At 25.9% G+C, this 15,894-nt stretch overlaps 2 protein-coding genes across 2 annotated transcripts; one reads left to right on the forward strand and one right to left on the reverse strand.

The window, feature by feature from the left end:
- Positions 1-1,130: 1,130 nt before the first annotated feature.
- On the forward strand, positions 1,131-2,393 carry GO595_003391 (uncharacterized protein; the record flags this gene model as incomplete). The annotated part of the gene is made up of 1 exon (XM_067916406.1): positions 1,131-2,393. One exon carries the CDS (start codon positions 1,131-1,133, stop codon positions 2,391-2,393), a length of 1,263 nt encoding a protein of 420 aa, XP_067777192.1.
- Positions 2,394-5,624: 3,231 nt separating this feature from the next.
- On the reverse strand, positions 5,625-6,023 carry GO595_003392 (uncharacterized protein; the record flags this gene model as incomplete). The annotated part of the gene is made up of 1 exon (XM_067916407.1): positions 5,625-6,023. One exon carries the CDS (start codon positions 6,021-6,023, stop codon positions 5,625-5,627), a length of 399 nt encoding a protein of 132 aa, XP_067777193.1.
- Positions 6,024-15,894: the final 9,871 nt, after the last annotated feature.

Raw genomic sequence — 15,894 nt, forward strand, 5'->3', positions numbered from 1 at the left:
TTTCTCATTGTTAAGATCAACAATTATCGATTCCAAATTATTACAATTAGAAAATATATTTTTTCCAATTGTAATAATTCGATTTGGAAGTCGAATTGTTTTTAATCCTGTGAATTCGAATGCATTATCTTCAATATATTTTACATATGTTGGAATGTTAATAGAATTAAGTGACGTACATTCAGAAAATGAATATGAACCAATGGTTGTTATGGATGAAGGAATAGAAATTGTTTGTAATCGAACACATTTCGCAAATAAATATTTGGGAATAATAGAAATTGATGATGGAAGAACAATAGATGTAAGACGAACACAACTATAAAAGGAATAATCTCCAATGGATTGTAAAAAAGTTGGAAGATTTATGGATTCAAGTCGTCGACAGTTATAAAAAGAGAAATTTGAAAGCGATCGAACTTGTGAAGAAACATAAAAATCGCCTTTATGTCTTTGTGGACATGATACAAGAATGGATTGATCTTTGCTATAAAGAATGCCATCAGAAGATGTGAAATTTTGATTATTTGGATCAACTTGAAATGAAGATAATTTGGAGATGATAAAAGCATATTGGGAAATTGATTCCACAAATGATGGCAATGTATATTTAGAACCTTTGCCTGGTGGAAGAATATATAATATCTTGAGATCTTTTGAATAAAGAATTCCATCAGAATTAAAATTGGAATAATTGGGATTGTTGGGGTTAACATGAATAAATGAAAGTCGTTTGCATCCGATAAAAGCACTTGAATTGATTGAAAAAATAGAAGAAGGGAGTGAAATTGAAAAAAGATTCTTGCAACCAAGAAATGTTTTAGGACCAATTGTTTCAACTCCTTCCATTACTGTAACTTTGGTACATTTTTTATATTTAAACTGAAGGTTTTGGAGAGAAGAATAAGAAAGATGTACAATTGTTCCTGAAATTGTGAGTTCGTTTTCTGTGTAATAAATTCCAGAATCATAGTATGGGGATTGATTAATTGCAGTAAGGAAATGAATAAAAAGAATGAACATTGGAATTGTGGTCATTTAAACGGCTTCGATGTCGAACGTTAAAAAAATGGCGCAATAAAAACCGTCAGTCTGTTAACTTTTTCAGAATTTACAGTTCAGCAAAACGGATGTTCTCTTGTTCTCTTCCTTTTTACAAAGATCCAAGTAATTTTACCGAAATTTACACCAACAACAAAGAAGGAACTGTGTATGTAGAGAACGAAAACGTACTCTATAACATAATTAGATTAAAAAAGAAAATATTTCAACCTTCAATACTCGAAGCATTTTCTATTGCAATGTCAAAAGCAATCCGTATATTAACATTTGAATGCGAATATGTTATACCAATTTCATCATGGACAATAATCCCAGATCCAATTTGCCCACTTTTTATCACATGTACAAATTTGAATCGAAAAGAAGGAGTATACCTGCCATTTACAAAAGATATCTGTTCTAATAACATTCGAGAGTTCAGAATTCGAAATATATTTTTTGAACTTGTATCTGTTCTCAAAAGAATGAATACCACGTATGGCATAGAACATGGAGATTTAACTATTGACAAGTTATTATCACTTTCAAGAGATCCATATATCACAGGATTTGGTATTAACCTAATACGGCCATTCATCAAAGAAGAAGATCCAAAAACAGATATACAGTCTCTTGTCGCTATTATGAAATATATTTGCGAGAAGCGAAACATTCAATTTGCAAGATTTATCCAGAAGGAAGATATTTCAAATTATGAAGAACTATCATCTGCACTCAGCAGTTTATTCCATTTCTCCCGAAGGTATCGAATTGAGCTTACACCTCCACAGCTTGTTAGTGGTCTTACAAATTGTCTTGTTCGTAATTTTGCTTCTAGTGTCAACAAATTCACTCTTAATTCTTTAAGCCCAATTCGTTATAAGCTTGTTTGTTCTGTCAATGAATATATTTTATCACGATTCTTTAAGTATCATTTTTATATTCTTTTAAACGAATCCAAAATTTTACGAGGTCCAAAAACTACAATCAAAGATCAACTTAAGGTTGTTTTGGGATGTTATAAAAACAAGAATTTGACTGAAAACTTCGAAACTTTGGCTCAAATTGGAACACTTGAATCCATAACAATTTGTGGCACTTTTATGTTTATTTTAGGCCAGAAAAACTATCAAAAAGTGCTAACGGCGGCGGCTGAAAACGGTTCTGACGAGGCAATCATCGATTTAGGAATTTCGTTGTTGTTTGATATCGTTTCAAGTGGAACAAATGATACAGATAAGAGACAACGCGGATTCCAGTTCTTAGAAAAGGCAAAAGAGAATGGAAGCGAGCATGCAAACAAAATGGCAATTTATTTTGATAAATTCCTGAAAATAATATTTGATGAATAAAATGTGCAGTTTTTGGATTTCTTTTTTATTAAATCATCGAATAATCTGTGTAACATGATGATCTAAATAGATAACTGCAATAAATATTTTGCTCAAGTAGCAATAAAATAAAGAAATTCATTAATTTAAAACGAACAATTGTTAATATAGGGTGTTCCACCCCAACTGTAGTATCTCACTCATTTTTTAAGTTTTTTTAAATTTATTAATAAAAATGAAATGTTTATTAAATATACTCTCCATTTGTTTCGATAACTTTTTTAAGTCTTTTTCCAATACGTCAAAAACGCTTTGCAAATTTTCTTTCGGTATATTTAATAATATTGAAGTCACTTTTTCTTCAACCTTTTCTCTACTCTCATATTGAAATCCTTCCATTATTCCTTTTACATACCCAAATAGGAAAAAGTCTGAAGGAGCTATATCTGGGGAGTAGGGGGGATGAGGTGCTATTTTGAGCTTGTTGGAGTCCATGTATAAGATTGTATATCTCGACGTATGCGGTTTTGCATTGTCGGCATGTACAGTTATTTTTCTTGTGTCATTTTTAAGATTTGTACCATTCTTTTTGGAAAGTTTTGATAAAATATATTTTACATAATATTGTGAATTAAATGTTTCTCCCTTTGAAAGAAAGTCAATAACTTTAAATCCGTGGGTATTCCAAAAAACCGTCAACATTACTTTTTTTTGCGTAATAGTCCTTTTGCTTATTGTACCTCGTGGTGTTCCTCGTGGTATCCATTGTCGAACATAATAATAATCATAAATAAACCAGGACTCGCCACCTGTTATAAAATATTTATAACTGTTATGTCTTGCAATCTCTAATGTCTTTAAAAGTTGAATTGATTTAGTGACTCTTTGTTTTTTAATATCTTCCGTCAGTAAATGTGGAACCCACTTTAAAAGTTTATTTTCATAGCCAAGCTTTTGAGTAAGATGCCTATATACAGTAGTGTTTGGAATCTCTGTTAACTTAGCTATTTGTCTTATCGAAAAATATGGAAATTTATCTAAAATTTTCGAAATTTTTAAATCAACATTTTCGTCAATAGGGGTAATCGGTTCACTAATGTTAGGTGACATTGTTTGATTAAAACTTCTTTGTCTGAGGTATTTACATACTGTTGAATATGAAATACATTTTTCGCCCAATATGATCTCCATTTCGGTATGAATCGCTTTTGCTGACATTCCCTTTATCGCGAGATATATTGTGATTGATTTTTGATCAAGCTCCATAATGGAGGGGTAAAAATTTTAAACGTCATTTTTTTTGCATTCAATTAAAGAAAAATCGATTATTAGTTAATGATAGACTTGACAAAAATTATTTTTAAATAAAAAACAAAACCCATTAAATTTAGTGTTTTTATTTATATATAAAATATTATTGTATCTATTCTATATAAAGAGATACTACGGTAGGGGTGGAACACCCTATATTTGAAATTTACAAAAAAATTTTTGTTTTAAACTTTTTAATTTACATACAAATTCATTACGATAAAAAACATTTTATTTACCACCTTCTATAGCCTCTACGATGCTCATAGAAAGCATTTGTATATCTTCATTTGTACTTTCATTAGCCAATGCGTTTAAAGTATCCACAGCGTCATCATTTTGCATAAACAATTCGGCCAATGATTCCAAATTATTTCTTATACAACTCAACAAAAAAACTATTTCAGGCTCATCAAAACATTCGCACAACTCAATCGAATCCAAAAACATAACATCGAAATATTCTTTATACCGCACATCATCGAAACAATACATCAAACATTGACTAAACAAATCCAAACCAATTTTTTTATACTCGAAATTCGCGTTTATCGTTTTCTCGAAAATTCTTTCAACAAAAGGGAAATAGTCATGTATTATGTTTGGGTTCATTAATATTTGATTATATAGGAACAATATCGATGGATAACATAATGAAATTTCTTCATTTAATAACTCGTCGATTACATTTGGAAATTGTAATTCTTCCAAAACTAAAATAAAATTCGGATTTATTATTTGGTTAAATAGTTTAAATACTTCAACAATTCGTTGTTGATGTAAAAGTAATATAAGTAATGGTTGAAGACATTTATTAACAAATTCGTTTTCGATGTTTTCATCATTAAATTTAAGTAAATTTTCAAGCGCTTGTAATAACGTTAAATTAACTTTGGAATTATTAAAAAACTTATAAAACATATTAAATGTAATGTCAGCATAACACATAGAATGCATTGATATGAATAATAATAAATTGGAAATCGAAATTATGATTTGTGGCTGTCGAAGATATTCAATTGTACGATGAAGAACTTGAGTAAGACCACACCCGAGAAAATGGGAAATAGTAAAAGGATTAATTAATATAATTGAAGAGATTAATTCAATCGTTTTAGAGATATGATTAAACTTTTGAAATACAATCATGATTTTTGGAATTTGGTTTATTAAAAAATAATTAGCTTGAGGAATTTGAATGTGAATAAATAATAAAATTGACATGGATAATGAACAATAAACAGGATCAATCATGGCTGATTCCAAAATGTTATTTATGAAATCACCTAAAACAACTTCGGTGTCGAGTATAACAAATGGGTTTGTTTTTAGAACATGAAGTAAATGCTGTAAATCTGACATTTTTGAAAAATTATAACTAAGTGCTGAGATTGGAAGGCATATAGATTCAATATCTTGTTCTTCGCCTTCACTTATAAAAGAAATGTGTTCATCAGAAATCGAGAATAAATCAACTTGTGGGACAGAAGATCCTTTATAAATCGTCTTTTTATTTGACGCTTTATTTTCTCATAATTATTTTTGCCAATGATTTTTTCTTTCAATTTTTTTCATGTTTTGCTGTCAAAAAAAATTTCTCGAAACTTCTACAGTAGATAGAGAAAAACCTATATATCTATGAACACATTTTTTGTGTTTTCTTCTGTGCGTTTTGGAGAAAAAGCGAAATTACGAAAAATGGAGCTCTCTTGAATGGTAAGAGTTTTAAGAAAAATATTACTATTCATTACTATTTTTGTAAAGTGCATATATAAGCGGTAAAAAGTTAATTTGAACATGTGACATATTCCATTTATAATGAGGTAAGCATGAATTTAACTATCATTATAAAAAATATTCTTAAATTTTGATTGCAATGAGCTCTAAGTTCGAATGCCAGCTTGTTTGCTTATAATAATGAGAGTTTATTCATAAACGAGTTTATGTATAATTATCTGCTGCAGCCTTATTGTTTTCTTCATTTTGTTGTTCCCAAACAGCTCCATTGGTTCCACCGAAAGGAATCGGTTGCTGTCTCATACAACCTTTACATGAACATCTTACTGATAAATCAATAATAATTGTAAGAACAATTATAACAGCACCTATAATATATCGTTTCATGGGTATTGCATCACCTCCTAGGTCTCTAACACATTTAACATCCTTTTTAGATGATTTATCTTTGCACCTAATGAAATTACTTGATGTTGAGTTGTAACAACGCTTATCATCTCTGCAGTATCCACACCCTTGTGTGTAAAGACACAATGGGCAATTAGTTTCGCCCAAATCTTCGCAAACATCTGAAATTACAAGAGAAAACAAAGCAAAAAACATTTAAGATAGCCAACGACAAGAATTTAAAAGCTTTACGATGCAATCAAGTGATTTCAAATTTCTTGTCGTTTTTTGAGTTAACTATTGAATTATCACTCTTTTGAATGACCTGTTTTGAATAACTATCGTCTTTAACCAAAACAACGGAAATGTTTTTTTTGGAGGTTGACCTTCATATGTGATTAATTTTTTATAGTTTCATTTTTGATGAATAATATTGATGAATATGTTTTGGTTATTTAAGATGTTAATTAGTAATATTTCAAAGATAATTTTTTTTATCACCATAACGTGACAAAAATGACAATTTGATTCGAAATTTCAATTTTTTTTGTAAATCAGTTATTTATATGTATACATAGCATATTACTGTTTGAAACATGTTCCTTACACTCAAGGTGTTTATTTTAATTAAAATTCATAAGATGAATTCGGGATTTATATAATTTATTCAATTCCTTTACTTGCTTCATTGCTTACGTCCATACAAAGAATTTTTTAAATTTTGTTTATATATCATTAGATCATTTTTTTTCATGATTATAAGAAATTTCTTCGATTATTCGAGGGTTGTTTTTTCAATGCAAAAAGACGTTAAGTCACTTCAAATAATGAGTGAAAAAATCCTTAAAGATCTTGAAACAATCAAAAAAATTCAAAAAATAATTTTTGATATAAATAAGGAAAACATTTCACATTGCGCTCAAAAAGTAATGAATATGTTTATTCAAGATATTAATGAACATCAATATTCATTTAAATTAATTGTTTGCCAAATGGTATATTTATCATTTATTATATGTAATCACGATTATGAAACATATTTTAATTTTATGAAGAAATTTGAAATGTTTGATGTTTTCAAATGTTTTATTTTAAGAAAGAACACAAATGAATCGAATTATCTTATTGCTAAAATGATTGACGATAAATATATAGATCCAAAATTTCTCAATGAAATGAAATTAAATCTCAAAGCAAAACAATATTTTGCACATTATTTGGGAAAAGAAAAAAGTACACAGCAAAAACTTAATTTATCCATAGAATATTATAAAGAACTTTCAAAAAATGATTGGAAACTTCATAAGCAATTAATTAAAGAAGGAGTTAATCCAAATGAAATTGCCAAAATAATTCGAAATGATGATATTGAAAAACTTCAAGAAATATCATCACCAACAAAATTTGATTTTAATCAAACAATTGAACCATCACTTTATGAAAGATGTTCATTTATTAATAAAGAAAATGTTTCGTTAATTGCTTATGCATCATATTTCGGATCTGTTAAATGTTTCAAATATTTGCTTATGAATAATGCAAGATTAGTAAATGTTGGTAAATATGCTGTTGCAGGTGGAAATCTTGAGATAATTCATTTATGTGAACAAAATCATTCAACATTTGAAGATGTATATGAAATAGCAATTGAATTCCATCGAAATGATATCTTTAAATATCTTTATGAAATGAAAGTTCCGCAAAATAATTTAAGTGAATTAGGAAAGAAATGTATTTTATATCATAATTATGAAATTTTCACATTCTTACAAAAAGGTGGAATGAAAATTGATGAATCTCATATTAAGAAATCAGCAAGCATAGGAAATATATTTCTCCTCAAATACATCCATATATTTAATCATCTTCCTGAAAATATTTTGATTTTCTCTTCAAGATCAGGAAATTTTGAACTTGTTAAATATATTTTTGAGCAAAAAGAAAAAATTAATATCAATGCTAAAACTATTTATTTGTTTTATTTGTATTTTATTTTAATATTTTCTAATTTCAAATTGATATTTGGAAATTATTTAAAATATTTAAAACGCCACTTATAATTGGTTCTGAAAAAGGACATACAGAAATAGTTAAATTACTTCTTGAACAAAAAGATATTGATATTAATGCTGAGGATATTTTTTTGTTCTTTTTTATATTTATATTGATAATTTGATGTTTTAAAATAATATTTGAAAATTATTTAAATAATTTGAAACAGCACTAATTTCAGCAACTAAAAATGGTCATCCAGAAATTATTGAATTACTTCTTGAACAAAAAGATATTGATATTACTGCTAAAGATATTTATTTTTTCTATTTTATATTGAAAATTTGATATTTTAAAATAATGTTTGGAAATTATTTAAAATATTTATTATCATACTTAATCATGCATCTAAAAAAGGTCACATAGAAATCGTTAAATTACTTCTTGAACGTAAAGAGATTAACATTAATGCCAAAGATATTTATTTATTTTATTTAAACTTTATTTTAATTTATTAAAATTCCAAAATAAAATATGGAATTAATAAAAGTCATTTGAAACAGCCCTTATGAAAGCATCTAAAAATGGACAAAGAGAAATAGTTAAGTTACTTCTTGAACAAAAAGGAATTGATGTAAATGTTAAAACTATTTATTTGTTTTATTTATATTTTGTTTTTACAATTTTTTGTTAAAAAATAATATTTAGTAATTATTTTTAATATTTGGTACAGCTCTTGTTTTAGCATCTGAAAATGGTTATACAGATATAGTTAAATTACTTCTTGATCATAAAGAAATCGATATTAATTCTAAAGATATTTATATGTTTTATTTATATTTTATTTTAATTATGTAGTATTTCAATATAATATTTGGAAATTATTTAAAATATTTGAAACTTCACTTATGGAAGCATCTTATTTTGGCTATACAGAAATTGTTAAATTACTTCTTGAACATGAAGGAATTGATATTAATGCTAAAGATGTTGATTTATTTTATATGATATTCATATAAATAATTTTTAATATCAAAATAATATTTGGAAATTATATAAATTATTTAAAACAGCACTTATTTATGCATCTGAAAAAGGTCATAAAGAAATAGTTAAATTACTTCTTGAACAAAAAGGAATTGATATTAATGCTAATACTATTTATTTATTTTATTTAAAATTTATTTTAATAATTTGGTATTTCAAAATAATATTTGGTAATTATTCAGATTATTTTATACGGCACGTAAATTTGCATATAAAAATGGGCATACGGAAATAGTTGAATTATTAATTAAGGAAAAAGAAACTAAAAGTAATACTGAGGCTTAATTCATAGTTAAAAACCGTTAAAAAATATATGGAATAATAAAAATCATTTTTTTTTTCTCAAAATTCGCTATTTTTTTTAATCCTAATAGAATCAAATTTGATATACATACTAACTTCGACTAAATTTATCAATTAAAAAACTCAACCGACTGAAATTTAAGATATTGTTTCTTTAAAATTCAATATATATTTGGTCGAATTATTTTCAACGGACAATTCGATATGATGACAAATCTAATAAATATATTTCTTCGATCCAGTTCATTATTTTCATTAAAATTGTTAGCAGAATAAAAAGTGACAAAAATTTAATTGAGTAGTTTATTAGAACGGGCCCCTTTAATCGCTTTCCAATTGTCAACCTCTGTAAAAGATTTTCAAAAATTTCATGAACAAAAAAGTTGAATTAAATACTATTCAATGCAAATCTTTGGGCAACCTCTTTTTTAGCTGCAGCAATATCGTTAAATTTAAATGTATACTTTAGAGCTCCAGAAGCCAATTTGTACAAAACATTCCATTTCTGTAAGAAATCATTATTATTATCATTGTTGATTTTCTTTTTCATTTTTAACAAATCATCCTTCAAAAGTTCATCACCGACAGTACCAATCGTTTTTGCTTGAACAGCTCTTTCAAGAGCTTGATAATTTTTATTAAATTGTTCTAATGTTTCAATTAATTTAATTTTACATAAAGCTACTAAATCTTTTGGGAACAAAACACTAACTTTTTTTGTTTCTAGGGGAGTAATATGATAAGTTTCATTTGGGCAACCTCTACTATAAGCAGCGCCAACAGATAAATCAACAGTAGTATCAGTATCATTAATAACAAATGTTGTAACATATTTATATTTAATATTATAATTTTCCATTTTTTTATCACTATCATTAACTGTTTTAAAACCAACCATTCCATCTGTTATTATGATTAAATGATCATGAAGTTTTTCACCTACTTTTCGAGAAATATCAGCAATAAGATCAGATGCTGTAATTCCTTCTCCATGTCTTTCTGAAATTATTTCCATCATTTCTTCATAAGTTTGTTCTTTATAATCTGAACTCCATGTAAAAATTTTGTCACCAGGTTTATAAAATTTTTTAATTATTTTATCAACTTCTTTATAATAATAATATTTACCACTTACAGATCCAGAAGTATCAATAGCAAATACTCTGTTCCTAATATGAATAGGTTGCTCCAAAAAATTATTCCACTTAATACCTAATTGGATTTCATATTTTATAGCTTTAGGACGCCATTCATTCGGTTTATCATATTTATCGATCCATTTATGGACTTCAGGTCGTGCAGTCCATGCAGCAATGTTTTGTACATATCTAAAAGTTCCATCTTTTCTCATTTGTGTAAAACATTTGGAATAACCACAATCAATTATTATATCACCATTTGTAGTATCACTTGGATAATACATTGAACTAATACCACCTTCTGAATCACGAGAAAAAGGTATAAATGGTTTCATTTTATCCGGGTTTTGTGCATATGATATTGTAATTCCTTCGAAAATTTTCCCAAGATTATGAGAAAGAGAAGTTCTTTGGCATTTATCAAATTTTTGTTTTTTCCGATTAAAAGTTTTTGGCTTTAATAAATTTCCTGTTTCATCTCCTAATAATATATTTTCTCCTTTATGATCTCCACATATTCTTAACTCAGAACATTTATTTCCGAGTTCTTTAAAAGGAGCTTTTTCGAGGAATAAATTAACTTGATAAAAAAGTGGATCGCCTTCAGCCCAAAATACAATTGAGCCACCATTTTGCCAATATTGGATTAATACTTCAATGAACTGTCCAATCAGATTTGGATCTGCATGAGGATTATCTTGTTTAGGTAAAATTTCATATGGTGGACCGCACATTATCCATGTAGAATAATAATCACAATAATTTTGTTTAGTTTGTTTTGTTAAAATGAATTAATTTGCATCATAATAATTTAAAACAACTTTGATTTCGATACCGAAATGATCAACAGCAGTTTTAATACATTCTGTATGACCTGGTTCATTTGATTTAAATATATAATCAGGATGAACAAATTCAGATTCATTATTACTTAATTCACATGTCCATAACATGACAATTAATATTTTTTGACCTTTTAAGAAATCTTTTGTATACATTTCTGTGTTTTTTCCACTTGGATTAACAAATTCTTTTTCGATACTTCCTACATCTTGTTCTTCATTATAAAAATCAGAAAATGCATCAAGTGATGGAGGGATATTATGTAATTCGTTTTTAAGATCAATAAATGTTGGGTTATTTTGATTTAATATTAATTCTTTAAATATTTTATTTAATGTTTCTAAATTTGGCGCTGGATTTTGAATTAAAGGAATTTCATCAAGTTTTCCAGATATATCATCACCAAAAATGGATGCAATACCATTAATTAAATACGAAGGATTTGGTGAATAAACAACTTGTGGGAATAAATTGATAATTCCTTTTGGATAAATACCAACGCCAATACCAATTGTATTTATACCATATTGAACACATGAATTAACTTGCTCAAGAATACGCTTTTGTTCATTTTTTTGATATAAACCATCTGTAATCACAAACAAAATATTTGAATAATCTGTTGACCTTATTCTTTTTAGATCTAAAGCTGTATGGATAGCTGAAGCTAAATCAACATTAGTTTCTTGATTTTGTAAAAACCCAAATAAAGATTCCCAAAGTGTTGATTTCGCACTTAATGCTTTAAATGTATTGATACCAGAACATAATATATTTGGCGTTGGCGAACCTGCAATAATTAAATCAAAACTTGGTAAATCTAAAATTGTAAAAACAGATAAAAGATTTTGAATTGTTTGAAGTGAATGAGCTGAAGAAAGTTCATTAAAACATGAAATTGATGGATCAATAATAATTGTTACACCATAATTACGTATTAATCCTCCTTTTTCTGCTAAATAAATCAGAGGATCTGGTACTGGATTTAATATGTTTAATATTAATGCAGTAATATCAAAATTAGTACCTGTTGATGATAATATTGTTTGTGATGCTTTATTTGGCTTAAATATTGTATCTAAAGAAGAATTAAAATTAAAATTCTTTTTATTTTGAATAAATGTATGAATAAATATTTCTAATTCTTGATTCTCATTTTTTCTAATATTCGAATTAATTTTATTTATTTTATTACGATAATGTAACATTTCTAATTTACTTGATCGATTAGAATTAGATATAGTGCTTAAAACATTTGTTCTTCCTGAATAAATACCTTTAAAATGACTATAATTTAATTTCAGAATTTCTTTAAAGTATTTTAATTTATTAATTTTTGGTATATTTTCTGAAAATTCTGCAAGTGTAATTTCTTTGTATTGTGGTAATAAATCTTGATTTTCTTCACGTTTAATTATATTTCTAAACATTTCAATAAGAGTTTTAGTTGTTTGGTTATTAATTTCTGCTTGAATTGATGATACATTTATGATTGACTTGGCTCCAAGTTGTTTTACTTCAGATTCAAAATTATTCCATACATTTTCAACAAATGTTAAGTTTTCTTCAATTAATTTATTAGATTTAATAAATATAAATCCAAATGAATAATGAGGATTAGTTAAAAGATTTGACCATACTTGTGTTCGTATTAAATTTTCATCTAACCCATCAGTAAATGTGAAAAATGAAACATTTGGTCTAATTTTTAAAATAGATTCAGGAATTGAATCCATTGCAAATTTTATTGAATGTAATAAATTAGTTCTATATCTTTTAATTAATAAACAATCAAGAATTCTTTGTAATACAATATATGAATGTTCTTCTTCAAAAGGTTTAATAATACATTTAAATCTTTCATCAGCAATTAATAATACTGAATAAGGAATTTCTAATGAAGAAAGTGCATAAGTTAGAGCACAAATTATTAACATATTAAACATTTTATTTTCATCTGAAATAAATGAACTACAATCAACTAAAATACATGAACAAATATTAGAATATGGAACAGTTGAATTTGTAGCAACTTTAATAAATGATGCACTAAGACAATAGCTTTGTTGAATGAGTTTTGTAATTGGGAAATTGTTTGTGTTTGGTTTGCTTATTTTGCGGTCAATTGTATATCCTTCTTGTTTTAATATTATATTATCATCTTTTCTATAACCCATTTCTTTCATACGTTGAATTGCTCTTTTAATTCCATCAAATTCAGTAAATTCAGATATAATTCCATCAAATTGTTTATTATTAACTTGAACTATTAAAGCTTCATCTTTAGTTAATAAAAGAGGTTTTTCTTCATTGTCATCAACTTCATTTTCAATTTCATTTTCATTTTGAATAATATTTTGCATATTTGTAACTGTATTTCGATATAGTACTTCATCAATTTTATTGATATGGTGTTGCTCAATGACTATTTGAGTTTCTTCAGTTTCTTTTTCTTTTGGAATATAAGGTAATTGATCATTAACATTTTCAAAAAGATCATTTGAAAGAATTTGATTATTCGATTGATTAAATAATTCATATTGATTAGGTTTCACATTATTTTCATCATGAATTGTTTTCCAATTCTTATTTTGTGAATATATATTACATACATGAGGAATTTGAATGAAATCTTCATATAGTTTTTGAGAAATAATAATTGGTAATTTTAAACCATTAAAATCAACACCTGCTTTATTTAATTTACTTGTGAGTAATTTAAATGATTTACAAAATGAATTTATATAAGTAGATAAAAATGAATGATCATCATTAGGTAATATACGATATATTTGAAGTAATTTTGAATAATATTCTTCTGCTGGTTTAAAACTTTGTTTAGAAATAATCAAATTATGAATATAAATAGGAAGTACTCTTGTGCCTTGAATACATAAAGAATAAAATTGAATTAATGATGAAATAGATTCTTTTTGAGGTTCTTCTGGAATTAATATTGAAAATAAATCAAAATTAAAATTAATTGAATCAGGTGATATATCTCGTTTAATATTCTCTTGTTTAATAATTTTTTGCTTAGTAAAATAATCCTTTTTCTTTGGTTGCTTGAATTCATTTATGAGATAACATTTTGAACCTTTTTCATTAGGATCATTTTGAGTTTGCTTTTTTAAATTTTCAAAGTTTTCTTTGTCTTTTCTATTCGTGGTTTCATCTGTTTTTCTCTTATATTTATTTTTATCAAATTGGATGTATTCTTCATATAATTCTTTCATTTTCGCTTGTGATGATATTTCATTTTGTTTCATTGAAGAAATATTTAAATAATTATAATTTTGTTTAAATAATTTGTAAAACCTAATAATAATATTATATTTATAAATACCTAATATTGGATCATCAATTTTAATCTCATCATTTGGAATTAAATCTTTTGTTTTATCTTGGAGTTCTTGTGGTAAAATATTAATTAAATCTTTAATTTTTATAATTACTATGTCATTACTTAACAGTAAAACGAAAAGCATAAAATCTCGATCATTACTATGTTTTATATCATAAGAAGAAGTACTACATATACAATTTATATTATCTTTAGCACATTTAATATTTTGATTTGTGATTTCTAATTCATTGAATTTATCAACATCAATTTCTGGATATATTGAAAATGCAGGAAACCATTGGTCATCTTCAAAAATTCCTATTATTGGTATATAATATTGAGAATCATTTGAATTGTTGGAAGTATAACACAATGGTATATCATTCACTATATTAAACTCTCCATTTTCACATCCAGATATATACTTCACACTTCGGTTATGTATATTAATTGTATTTTCTTCATAAAAAACTTTATCTGATGCTTCAACAAAATTAAATGGAGTAGCTAAAGTAACTAATGTAGTTTTTATGTCAGTTGAATTTATTTCATACCTTTCCCAATTATTTGTTGAATAATTAAAAATCATAATAGGATATGAATTTGCATGTTGTAAATTTATTTTGATAAAATTAATACTAACCTTTTTAATCAAATTATTTGAAACAATTTGAATTGAATAATTTTTAGTTGAATCACAAAACAACAAATCAAATTTAAGAGTTAATTTGAATATATAATATTCTTGAATATTTATTTCATTTATATCTTCCATAAATTTTGAGTTCACTGGTAAATTTTGAATAATTTTTGCCTGTTGTTTCTTAATTCCTGGGATTCCATGTATTTTGAAATATAATGGAACTTTCCATACATTTTTCTGATCAGAATAATAAATATTTACGTTGTTAGTAAAGCTTTTTATTGAAAAATCATATATTTCAAATTTAAAATCGAATGGTAATATTTTTGTATCAATATGAATTAAAATCATGAAATTCGGCGTGAATGTTAAACATAAATTACAATGAAGTCTAGTCATTTCATCAACCGAAGGTATATTAATAACCACACGATCATTGAATATATCCATAAGCGGTTTATTGGATCCATTATCATCAAGACTTATAATATCTGTAATAAACCTTAAATCTTCATTAATATAATAATTTTTAAGTTTAAATGTAATTGTTGATTTTGATAAAATTTCTTGACAACATAAATTATACATTCCATCTTCATATAATAAATTATATTCTTCACATACAAGAAGTAATGATAATGGAATCAATTTGAAATTAAATTCACATGGAAGTATTAATTCTTTATATGATTGAGATGTAAAATGAATTTGTGTTGAAATATTTAATAAAGTAATGTCATTATTTAAAATAGGCGGAAATGAAACAAGTAATTG

This window comes from Histomonas meleagridis (genome assembly GCF_020186115.1).
Source record: "Histomonas meleagridis strain 2922-C6/04-10x chromosome Unknown contig_20, whole genome shotgun sequence".
In the NCBI taxonomy this organism is placed as follows: domain Eukaryota; phylum Parabasalia; order Tritrichomonadida; family Dientamoebidae; genus Histomonas; species Histomonas meleagridis.